Source organism: Typha angustifolia, chromosome 4, assembly GCF_048772165.1.
Source record: "Typha angustifolia cultivar Huaian chromosome 4, ASM4877216v1, whole genome shotgun sequence".
In the NCBI taxonomy this organism is placed as follows: domain Eukaryota; kingdom Viridiplantae; phylum Streptophyta; class Magnoliopsida; order Poales; family Typhaceae; genus Typha; species Typha angustifolia.
In genome coordinates this window covers 3,255,137-3,268,218 of record NC_133242.1, presented here as the reverse complement: position 1 = coordinate 3,268,218, position 13,082 = coordinate 3,255,137, and the positions used below count along the sequence as shown (strand labels likewise).

The window sequence follows — 13,082 nt, the reverse complement described above, 5'->3', positions numbered from 1 at the left end:
CATTGTTTTAGAATTTCATTTAGATTCACTGAGCTTATCACATCGATTTTGATGGCTACTATTGCGATGCTTGGTTATATGGTTAGATTGAGTCAAACACTCCATGAATCCATACTGTTTGATTGTCCTGAACTGGGGAAATGAATCCTTGTGCATATTTGTGTGTATCTCTCGTATAAATTAATACACATTTTATTATAAAAAAAAATATATATATTTAATATAAAAATTAAACATATTCAGTTTTAAAAGTATAATCTTATTAGGGAATTTTGTGACATGTATCCTGTCTAGATTTTATAAAGTGACTCCTTTTTTTTTATAATGTTTATTTAATACTTTAAGTTAACTTAATCTAATCATAATCAATCAAAACATATCAGAAAGAGAATATTATGTTATAATCTACTATGTAATTTATAGCATTTCTAAATTACTATTATACTCATTTCTAATTATATTCATAACTTGAACCTCCATAATTTATCTTTTCCCAAACTATGAAGAACATTGTCTAAATATCAAACCGACCTCAGAGCTTCTAAATTCCAAGTCGTGGAGAACATTGCTTAACTTTGTTGCTTGCAACCTCAGAAATGGGGAGGGGAATAAAGAAAATTTAGGGAAAGAGGAGAAAAATGAGGTTTAAACTAGAGAGATGGAGAAAAGTGGGTGAAGTTGGGGAAAAACTTATACATCGTGGGGATTATTGTGGTGTCGTGGGGTTTGATATTTTAATTTTGTGGGGGGTAAAGTTTAGTTTTAGAAAAGATGTTTTAGATTTTGTGGGGGTAAGGTTTAGTTTAGCAAAAAAGATTTTGTGAGATAGAGTTTCGTTTTAAAAGATGATTTTATGGAAATATGGGTTAGATCACGATCTTTTAAAGATATTTTAGTAATCTTTAAACTAGAGTCACATAAACCATATAATATAGTTCATGTCAGTATGCTAAAGTAATATTAGGGTGTTAAATGAACAATATAAAAAAAATAAGAGACCGCGTTATAAAATTTTAAAAAACGTAGATAAAATATAAAGCGTGTTTCGTAAAAATCCTATCTTACTATTACTAAAATTAAAGAGTTTTTATATAAATTGGTGCACATTTTATTATAAAAAAATATGTGTATTGTGAAGCTCAACTAATCAGGTAAATAAATTTGTAACTCACCTACTTAATAATTTTAAGTAGGTTGTCTAGTCTAACAGACTTAAAAAACTCCAATCCAAAACACTGACATTTTCCACTGAAAAAATCGTAGGAATACATTGGAGAATGAAAATAACCTTTTTTTTTTTAATAATTTAATAAAATAACTTATCCTAAACTAAAAAGATTAAAAATTATAAAAGTGTTTTCAATATTTTAAAAGTATAGGAAAACAAAATTACCTTATCCTTTTCCTGTTTTCAACTTTGGATCGAGTGAGTGTTGATCCAACTCACACATAAAGACGGCAAGAGTCAACGTCGAATTTCGTGCCAAAATTAATTCGTCATAAGGAAAGGTAATAAAAAAGGAGAAAAAGAAATAATCATGGCAGCGGAGGCGAGGGAGATGGCTATGACTACCATCGGAGTGGTGGGAGCGGGGCAGATGGGATCCGGCATCGCCCAGCTGGCCGCCGTCGCCGGATTCCACGTCTACCTCCACGACTCCGACCCCGCCGCCCTCGCCCGGGCCGCCACGTCCATCGCCGCCGCCATCCGCCGCCTCGTCTCCAAAGGCCACCTCTCCGAGGTACGGCTCCTATGTCTTCCTTTCCACCTTCTATTCGCCCTTGTTCTTGCTTATTAGATGGGCTAGGGTGTCGAAATGAGAAGCTTTTGATGGATCAAGGTGTAAACTTTCCCATAAATATGATAGGGCAAGAGATTAATTTGTGATCCTCCTCGCATGGCTATGACCTTTTATTTGGGTTATTTCTAGAGAAGAATTTATAATTGGATTATATTCTTCTTCTTTTTTTCTTGCTTATACTAAAGATTTCTAGGCTGTTAACCAGTTTCTTCTAAATTAGTCAACTTGAGCAGATGAACTTATCCTACATCATAGAAGGATTGCTAATTGTTTGAAACCTAATTTCCCAGATTCCTCTCTCTTCTAAACAATCTTAACTCTCTCTCTCTCTCTATATATATAAATATATATATGTATATGGTATTATAAGTATTGCTAAAAAGAGTTTTCGATCTACGAGCAATTGATTTAATGATTCAATAATAACTATTACTTTCTTATTTTTAATAATAATACTAAATAAAATTAATCGAAGTATCAATTATATGAATCGAAAGTATTGATCATTTTTCTAAATTATAAAAGTAAATTAGTCATATTTTATTTATCTTTTTGATTATCCATTTTTATGTAAAAAATAAATATAAGAATAAATTAGTAGAAGTTGGCACTCTTATAACTAAGAAAAGATTACAAGGATAAACAACAACTAATAAGTTAGTATGGAAATCATCGCTGTACTATAACATAGTACAGCACAAAGAATCTCAGGAGAAATTGTGTTGCATTTACTTCTTTTGGGAAGTAATACTGTGCATATGATGATGACCACTGCGATTAAAGTGGCCGACAGTCCCAGTTGTCGTACAATTGGGCTCACATATATGCTATTATTTTTCTTATATTCTCTTTTTACTGAAACTTTTTTGGTGTGGCTTTAAAACTTGTGCTGCTATTGCCAAAGGCCCAAAACTACCAAAAAGACTGTAACTGATCCATTCATGCCCAAGCAAAAGAGAAAGTAGAGAAGTTTGAAAATGCTTTTGAGACTCATGTTTATGGATTCAGTGTTTAACAACTTGTAGAAGATTTCTTTTTATTTATCCACTGGTTCCTTCCAAAATCTTTGGGTAAGGAAATAAGGTAAGTCTTTTGAGACTCAGGTATGCTAGTTATAAGAGACTCCACATACTGAGAATGTCAGGAACTCTATTTACTAGTTTCATCAAATATTCTGCCACTTATATGCCATAAATTTGCCAATATTCATTCCTCGTCTTGCTTTATTATTGGTTTTGCAGGTTGTTGGTAGTGGTTCTGTGAACCGCCTGAAATGCACCTCAAATTTACAAGATCTTCAGACTGCAGATGTTATAATTGAAGCTATTCTAGAATCCGAAGATATAAAGAAGAAATTGTTTTCAGAGCTTGATAAGATCTCAAAATCTTCCACAATTTTGGCATCTAATACTAGTTCAATCCCTATAACTCGACTTGCTTCTGCAACTAGACGTCCATCCCAGGTTGTCATTACATCATGGTTTCCCTACTATGTTTTGTCTGATAGTGAATTTTATTTGTAGGTCTTATAAGTGCTTATCTTATACTTGTTTTATCTACGGACCATGATTTAAAAGTAGTAAGAAACTTGAACCGCTAGTCTAGTGATGATAATGTTAAACACTTCTAGAATTATAACAAAAGTTTCGGTAAGCACATGCAGTGCTACATTGGATAGTAAATTTCATTTTATTACATGTCTGATATTTTATTTTTTAATCCTCCAAGTCCCTGATGTGTACATGTTTTCAAAGATTTTTCATCATTGTACCATATTCATATTGTGTTCCATCTATATCTTGTAGCCATATGTTTGCTTCATATTTTCCAGGCTATTCGTTTCATTGTTTTGTTATCACTACCATAGTTTCGCAAGCTTGATCTATACATAGTTAATGTACAAATAGGAAATTAATTTTTAATTTGTAATCAAATTTATTTACCACTTCTAACCTGCTGTCCTAAGTTGTCTAGAGCCTGATTTATTTTCTATTCTTTTTTTCCTAATCTTGTTCTATGTCTGCCCTGAACATTTATGGATCTCATTTAAGAATCTGGATCGACAGAATAAAATGGTAGGGTAGACTAACTAATAGATTTACTTCTCTGTTGAGCAGCACTTTAAATTTCAAAGTGAACTACAATTTTGTTTTTGCTGCATATGTCCAGCTTGTTATACTTTAGATGTACAAATCCAAAACAGGCTGCATAAGGACAGCCTTTATAATTGAAAAAATGGTTAATGAAGAATGTTTCATATTTCAGGTGATAGGCATGCATTTTATGAACCCCCCTCCTATCATGAAATTGATCGAGATTGTAAGAGGAGCGGATACATCTGACGAGGTCTTTAAGACAATAAAATCATTGTCAGAAAGGTAAAGATCTTGACTCTTACTGCCAGGACTTGATGATGCCAGGTTAATGAATAGTTGTACAGCCTTCTGTAATTTTTTGTTAAAGTTAAATGAAGATCTCCAATATCATGCTTAAATCTGTTTTTTTTTAAGTAACCAAACCCTTTGCATGCACTATGTCATACTTGAGACTCGAGAATTATATCATAGGTTGCATGCCAATGAAAGTACTTTAATTTCACTTTTGTTGTACTTATGAACTGTCTAACAGTTTCTGGTAATGCAGGCTTGGAAAGACTGTTATATGCTCCGAAGATTACCCTGGTTTCATCGTGAACCGGATTCTAATGCCAATGATCAACGAAGCGTTCTACACTCTGTACACCGGTGTGGCAACCAAAGAGGACATTGATGCAGGGATGAAGCTGGGCACCAATCATCCAATGGGTCCATTGGAGCTCGCAGACTTCATCGGGTTGGATGTCTGCCTTTCAATACTTAGAGTGCTCCATAACGGTTTTGGAGATAGCAAATACTGTCCTTGCCCTCTCCTGGTTCAGTATGTTGATGCTGGTCACTTGGGAAGGAAGCGGGGGATCGGTGTCTACACCTATCAGAAAGGGTCTGCATCAGTTAAACCATCATCCTCACTTTGATGTCCTCAGCAGAGTTCATAATTTTATGTCAGCAAAGATGAGAAATAAAAGGTAGTTCTTGACATGGTAGTGTCCATGTTTGTATCTATGAGAACAAATAAGTATAGGGCATTGACAGAGTTTCTCCTGCAACTCCAGACTTGCTCTCCTTGGAGTGAGCACAACAGGGAGAAATGTACTGTTTACAGTGCCTATATCAAATGTAAGTCATCAATATCCAGTTAAGATAATAATTGATCAGAAATGTTTGCCCCAAGTTCTCTTGCGCCTTCAAGATGAGACAAATCCTCTGTTTGCTTTCAGTTCTCTTGCGCATTTGCTTTTTACTAGATTCTAATCACTCATTACTCTTCGACTATAACATTTAAATTTAATCTGTGTTGAAATTTCAAATCGTCGACCTGGAACAGATGGATGTGAAGAACAACCATCTGCTCTAATATTTCCCAGAAATTGTGACTAAATTATGGAAAAAGGTATACAATCTGGACATATAATTAACAATAAATGAATATGTATGCATGCCATGAGAAAAATAATTTATACATGTCATGGACTCTGAACTTTACAATATTAAATTTTAAGGAATTGTTATAAAACACAGTATATATTTTGCTTTTTATATCATTTGAATCCTACCAGATAGATACTTATTATTCCATTTTGTTTTTAATATCTCAAATACACTTTTCATTACTTTTTAAAAAAAATTAGGGGTATCAGCATTAATCCATTCCTTAACTTACCCACTTAACTCTTTCGTGATTTGGTTCAATTATATAAAATTTTTGTATACTTTTAACTTAAGCATTTAACTCTTGTATAGTCTAAGTTTAATTATTAGTCTGTCACTAATATTTTTTCTCCTACATATTAAGAGTCACGTATGAACAGTATTTTCCACTTGGCTGGTGAGGAATTTGGCATCTGGAGGTGCTGCAGGTGAACAGTGTTTCCCTTTGGAATGTAGGATTCTCTGAAGCCAGTGCTTCTGGTTGGTCCTTTGGAAGTCCACTAACCAACCTAGATGCGCATATAAATACTCTCTTTTTCTTTGCAACTCTTTGCATTTCTTTCTCTTCCCATCAAGACCTCAAGACTTTTCCACCAGATAACGGCGAGGATCAAATTGTAGTTGCATATCTGAAATGATGGCTTTTCTAAGGTTTGGGTTGTGGCTTTCATGTTCTATTTATGAACAGCCCATTGAGATCCGTATACAAAACAAAATTTTCTTCTTATTTTGATATATCTCAAGCAAAAGGCTAGTAGGTTTCTTATTTTGTCACACATGCACTGCTAAGTTTACTGAGTGAAATAAAATAATCACGTAAGATCCAATCAAAATAAGAATAAAGGAGACACGAAAATAGGTCTTTGTAACCATTTGACTAAGAAATATAGGAAATGCTCCAAAGAATTGCAGATTCTTACATCAACTCTTTATCTTGTGATAAAGCCGATAGACTTTTCTGCAAGTCAACTGACCTACCTCGACGAGTACAATTTGGTTAGGCAGCAAAATGGCATAGAATTTTGTTTACAGTAAACCTCATTTCGGTCAAAATGACAATATTGCTGCTATATCCTTTGTTCTTTCTGAGCTCAGATGACACTCCTGATCTGCTTTGATGGAACACAGCATCAGTTTCTCTTTTTGGTTCCACAAAGGCAGGCCCAGCCTTCCATTTCAGAAACTGTAATACTATGCAAGTACTGAGAGTAAATTTCTTTGATTTGTACTACCTGCACCAAGAGAGATAACAAGAATACTGAGTGCATCAAATGAAAGAGCAAAGATATATATGATAACTTGATAAGTGTTCTTTTGAGGAACATGACGAGAAAGACCATCATAACCATCCAATGAATACCCCAAACCTCTCTAAATAGATAGACAGATAGAACGATTATGGCCGAGTATTAACCTCATGCCAAACCTCTAAAATTAGTGTCAAATTCTCAGCAGGCAAAAAAAGAGGCTAGTGAGAAAATTGCCATGACAACCTACATGCTAGATATTGGTCAAGAGTTATCTACATTAAATCTTGCAAAAACGGACATACAACCTAAAGAAGGTCATATTAGCCCTTTTTTCTATTATTTACATCAAAGATATGCAATCTTGATAAACACTAAGCTTGGAAAAAAATTTGCAACAACTAGCATATCCATCTCTTAGAGAACACCATAATTGCCTAGTGGTTCTGTTGATTGTCCAAATATTTACACCTAGCATATAATTATCAATAGAGTAGAAGCAACAATTGGAGATGATTATTTTACCCAAAAAGCATATCAACAATACGGCAATCTTTCAAAGATGATTTCAATGGAATACCTGCTCACTTAAAATTCCTGAAAGACCAACTATGGCATCAGGCTTCCCGTAAGCAATAATATCTTCAGCCAATTCCATTAAAGGATTCAAAAGTATATTTGCTATGACAATGTCAAATTTCCTCTTTGCAGAATCCAACTCAGGGTTATGCAAGATTTGATTCTCCAACTTCTCTTGGGTGCTAGCATCGGATGTGGAACAGTCTTTGCTCGAAACCAAGTAAATAGGCATTTTGCTGGAATCAATACCATTCAGGGAAACATTTTCACGTGCAGAGGTGACTGCCTGGGGGTCTATGTCTATCCCAACAGACAATGCAGCTCCCATCTGCACTTAAGAAAACAACATGAGAATGCAGTGATTACTGAACAAGATATTCTAGCCTGTGGAATATACCAAAGCTATGCGATTATAAGAATGTGTAAGAACTCGAAATGACATTGTAGAGATAAAATTTGGGAGTTTCTTGTATATGAAACAAGTCCAAGTTGCTTCATACTTGTTATTGCAGTGCAGTTGACGTAAAAAATGAATAGAAAACAATATTTGGTGGTCGTTGCTCTAAAATAAGAAAAAGCAAATAAAAAGGATACTAACAAAAAGTTTCCCAAGGCTGACTATGAATATTTGGTTTAGTCTTACTAAATAAACATAGAGAGAAATGAAAAGACTAAGAAAAACCTTCACTGCTGCAATTGCTAAAACTCCCGAACCTGTCCCATAGTCCAAGAAGTATTCTCCACCTTTTATGATCCCATGTAGCAACAGCAAGCACAACTTAGTTGTAGGATGCTCCCCAGTCCCAAAAGCCAATCCTGGGTTGAGGATAATATTTGTTGCTTGCAAATCCTGGGAGGTAACACAAAAAAGGAAAGATCAATCAAATTATTCCACATAATATGACTCAATTCTACTTTTCCTAAGATGCTTCAATCAATCAATTAGCACCACTCCAAACTCAAACGCAGCACCAATTTCCTGCCATCACTAAATTGGCATGAAATGGTTTTGAGTTTAGCTAATATTCTTCGAAGTCATGGCATATGCAATATATGGTCTGATAGGTCAAGCACTGATTCATTTGTTTAAATAATTTACAACATCTATTTAGGTACCACACTTTACACAATTAATGCATAATTGCATATCATGAAAGCTTATTTGTTAAGAATACAATTCATGTATTCATGTTTGGAGATCAGAGGATCAGACGCTTAGCATGTTGACAATAGATTCAGACCAGTTGATGGTTAGCTGTTTAGTTTGTCAGGACATAGTTTTTACTTCAATTCAAGATGAAACTAGTAAATTGGCATCAAAAGTTCTTAATAAGCCAGGATCCACAATTCAAAACTTCATCAAAGCAGGATAAAATTGGCTGCCTCAAATGAAGCCTAACAAACATGTAAGTTGTTATATACTTATATGTGGAATATTATTTTGTACAATCATGTTAACTTTCATCACACTCATGTATAAAATGTTATCACATATAGCAGTAGAGTTTATAGTTGGGTATGCTTTTGGTTGAGGAATCAATAATAATATGTATTAATTAGTATTCTAATTTTTTATCTGGCTCTTAGATTGAATCTCAAAGCAAAATGCAAAGTTGCACTAATATCAGTTCTACAATCTGTTCTTGAATCTTGACCAACAGAATAGAGGGAATAACCATTCATGAAATATCCACTTAAAAGAAATAATATCAGATCTGTGTGAAAACATACTGGGGGATTCCTCCATTTAGGAACAATCCAGAGACCACCAACAACCTCAGTAGGATGAAATGTTTCCTGTGATAGAGACAATGAGATGTGATGCCCCTTTCTCATATCAATAATGATAAAATATTTATAAATTAAATAAGAAACAAAATGTAACAAACAGGACATGACATTATAAAACACCAGTCAGGGAGAGCTTACAATGTGATAAGCACTAGTGCAGCATCCACTAGTTTACATATCTACATTAGTATCTAAAAATATTGTCACATTAGCTACATTCCATATATCCTAAATTGGATCAGAAACTATTTAGGATGAAATTGAGTGATCATAAGAGTCATTAAGGGACTGTTGGAGTTAATTCAAACACAGAATCATAAATCATTGCAGATTGCAGTTTCTTTCAGTAAGCAGTAGAGAAATAATTGAAGTTTGATGTACAGTAGTACATTGCTACAAAATTGTAAGCATCTTCTTGCAGTAACATTGCCTGAAAATCCATCATATCACACACAAGCTTGTCAAAATAGCTACACCCTTCTACAATACCTTGTAAAAGAAAATAAGCGAAAAGGACTACCATGTGACACTAAGAGACTAGCCAAAGACAAGAACAAGTTATCATGCACGACTAGTTAAATAGCATCTGCAGTCTCATGCTAAACCATTATGCAAGGTTTCGCTTTCATTATATTAATTGGTAACTAGAAGCCTCTTGGTAGAGGGGTAGAGAGGTAATAGTCTTCATAGAACTGCAGACTACCAGTTGATATGATAAAGGGATGTATAAAGTGATATGATGGAACATTTAACTGAAGGTTAAATTGTCCTTTTTCGTGATTTACTATAATTACTTCCATAAAACATTAAAAGAAAAGTAAGGTAAAAAACAACTGTGTAGCAAAAATTAAAGCAAAATATAGTACCACAAACTACAAATAATAATGAAAAGGTTGTACTGACTTGAAGTAAAGATGCCCAAAAAGAACGGGGGAAGAAAAAATTTAAGCATCATAGTAGATTCACCTGCACATTTGCCAACCAATCACATTGCTTGCCAACGGAGACTTCATAATCTGGTATGTAGTTCAAACCAATGGAATTTGCAGCCTTTGAAACACATGTTGCCACATCTTGTCCATCTGCAAATATTGAGGTTATGCAGATCTGCATAAAGCAGAATATAGGAAATTCAAAAGCCTCACAAATAATTGAAGCAACATAATATACTGAGAATAACCATTTATTTAGAATAGCTCAACACATGCTAGAAGAGATTGCAAACAGGTCTTATAGATAACACGACCCAGCCTATTAGGCTTATTCATTGAAAACCTAATATGTCCAAGATATCATAATTCAAATTAACCACAGATCTGGGTATTCTCAAGGTTAACTTCTTCCAAAGTTAAACTAAAGACGAGGGTAAAGGGCTGCATGGATCATTCCACATTAAGACATTTGCATGCGAATAAGCATGAACAAACCACTACATTTACAACTCTAAAGACAATCGGTAGGGAGATTTTGTACTTACTTCATCAAGGTCTCTAGAATCACTCAAGTCATCCATACTAACAGAAGTAGCACCAAAACACAAAAGAGCTTCAGAGAGCGTATCCTGCACAATACAATTGTGTTGGGTGTATAAATATTGATAAGCCTTCTTCATCTTTTATCGAATAAGCACAAAATGTTTTGGCAGAGTTGAAGAATGGCATGTAAAATTTCCAAATCATCATAAAAGTGAATCTTTCCTGCTCTCTAGTGGTTCTGCATGTCGAGTGAAGTATGTATTAATGACTTAATAGGTAAGCACGGAATCAGATGGCAAAAAGTTTTGAGACACATGTGCAAGATCATATAAAGATTCTGTAAGGTGCGAATGCAATTTACACAACTAACATTAAATAGATAACCTCTATACTGTCGGCGTGCTACTAAAACCAATGATGGAGTTGCCTCTAGAATCAAATGCATTAGGTAACATGCCGTGTTAAATTAGCTAGTAAGAAGCATGAATCCTAACAAATCAAATTCTTCAACTGATCGACACCCTCCACATTACCACAAGCTACCGACTTCAATGGAAAACGCGTACTTTATATTTCCTGAACCCAAACACGGATTCATCTCACTCAAGCTATAGCAAATCTACCACTAGTGGCACTCACAGCATCTCGTTTGCGGCACCGGACGCGAACGGAGAGGTAGGGAGAGAAGAGAGAGGTGGAAGCCTCATCTATCTCCGCCGCTCGAGTGCAGAAGCTTTCCGCTTTCTTTGGCTTCTTGTTCAGGTGGGGGAGAGGAAGAGGAAGTTCGCTGTTGCTATGGAGTGTGGGAGATGGGAGAAGAGTTGAGAGACTATTACGAGATGTGGGACTAAATTTACGAGTGGGGAGGAGCAGAGGAGGAGATGGAAATTGGGAGGACGAGGTGAGGCGTCGGAGGAGACGGAGAGGAAGACGGCACGACATCTCCACACACACTGCTTTCCTTGCTCCTCGTAGAAAATGTGCACTTTCTAGGGGGATTTAAATAAATAAATAAATAAAAAAGATATGTGGTTACATACTCCATGTCAGGTTGATTTGCAAGATAATTCCCATTCAGAAACATATTAGCAATTATGGGTCAAACAATTAAACTACTTGCAAATAAGAGCTAATTTGGCTTGTAGCATCAGCGCACACATTTCATATGTAATGCTTTGAAATATATTTGGGTTAACCTTGTGGTTTATGGTTTGGCTCATTTTAGAAAGGTCTAGTATATTTTTAACTTATGGACTAAATTCTCAAATAATTTTGACTTGAATGTAAATATTATATTTTTCATTATACTCGATTATGTTAGAGGTTAAATAAAAATATATGTATATTTTTTATTATATCCTTACCATTTAAAATTTTATTAATATCATTTTAGATATATTGAAAATTTTATTCAACCATTTACAACTTTATATCTAAGTAGACTTAGAAGAAAGAGCAAACTTTTTCCTCATAGAAGAACTAGACCAACCAAGAGACCAAATCGAATGAAGGGGAGAGTCAGAAGGTCAAGGAAACTAGTGACCTGATGATAAGGTAATCGGCAACCGAAGTCCAAGTGAATGGTGGCCATAACTATAACGGTCCTAAGTTAGCTAAATTCCTTATCGAATATATTTCAACCCGCACAAAAGGTATAATGATCTTGGCACTGTTTCGAAGAGAGACTCAATGAAATAGACATGTTTACTTTTGGTAAAATTGGGGAGCACACGCTTGCTGACCCCTTTCTTCCTTTCTATGTACGAGAAAAAGCAAGGTGCTTCATATTATTAGTCTTTCCGATATAGTTCCTTCACTGCCGTGAATTCTGCATAATACACTTTTTATTTATTGGTTTCAAAAAACAACTCTCATAAATATTTTTCCCTTTTAAAAGATACAGGAGCAAAAAACAAGTCAACCTATTGATATTAGAAGCTTGCTTAACTCCTCAAATTCAGGTGGCGCCATCCTATAGGGTGCCAGGGGTCGGTGGCTTAGCCCCAAGTACAAGCTCAATTTCGTGGTCTACCTCCCTCCTTGGAGGTCACTTCTTTGGCGACTCTAATATAGTCAAATACGATAAGAAAAATGACGACGCATACTCTCTTTTCTCCTGTTCGTCTCCACCTTTCTTCTTCTTCGTCCCCTCCCCCCTAAAAAAAAAAGAAGAAAAAAAGAAAAAGAAAAAGGCATTATTAAGTGGCTATGGGGCTTCGCTTCGTACTTCTATCATCCGCTGGGATTAGCGGAGAGACCAGCATCAGTGAATAAATGCTGAAGCAAACAAAAAGTAGTATCACTTGATAAACTTTGTTTTCATTCACATGAAGCCACATCGATCCGTCAAGTGGCTGCAGACTGGCAACCTCCTCCATCAAAGATAAATGCGAAGGTCTGCCTCAAACTATCAAAGTAGTTGACAATCACGCAAGCTCATCTGTCCTTCAAGTACTCTTCATCCCTGCCTTATTTATTTTCAGAGAAATTTACGAGTAATACTCTCTCTCTCTTTTAATGAAAGAAATTATTCGTTAGTATCTTATATTTTTATTATTTATAAATTAACTTTTATAATTTATGGAATATATATATAAAAAAGTATTCCGGGTTAGATTTAAACTAACACTATAAGAATATTCTATTAAGTAAAAATATTTT

At 34.9% G+C, this 13,082-nt stretch overlaps 2 protein-coding genes across 2 annotated transcripts; one reads left to right on the top strand and one right to left on the bottom strand.

Annotated features, from left to right (window-relative positions):
* Positions 1 to 1,494: 1,494 nt before the first annotated feature.
* Positions 1,495 to 5,071, top strand: LOC140759666 (uncharacterized). Its single transcript, XM_073096288.1, has 4 exons — positions 1,495 to 1,742; positions 3,044 to 3,265; positions 4,068 to 4,180; positions 4,446 to 5,071. Exons 1-4 carry the CDS (start codon positions 1,539 to 1,541, stop codon positions 4,813 to 4,815), a joined length of 909 nt encoding a protein of 302 aa, XP_072952389.1. The 5' UTR covers positions 1,495 to 1,538; the 3' UTR covers positions 4,816 to 5,071.
* Positions 5,072 to 6,161: 1,090 nt separating this feature from the next.
* On the bottom strand, positions 6,162 to 11,395 carry LOC140758608 (uncharacterized). The gene is made up of 7 exons (XM_073094833.1): positions 11,061 to 11,395; positions 10,424 to 10,507; positions 9,913 to 10,053; positions 8,887 to 8,952; positions 7,838 to 8,005; positions 7,157 to 7,483; positions 6,162 to 6,561 (listed from the first exon to the last, which is right to left on the bottom strand). Exons 1-7 carry the CDS (start codon positions 11,361 to 11,363, stop codon positions 6,460 to 6,462), a joined length of 1,191 nt encoding a protein of 396 aa, XP_072950934.1. The 5' UTR covers positions 11,364 to 11,395; the 3' UTR covers positions 6,162 to 6,459.
* Between the last annotated feature and the right edge of the window lie 1,687 nt (positions 11,396 to 13,082).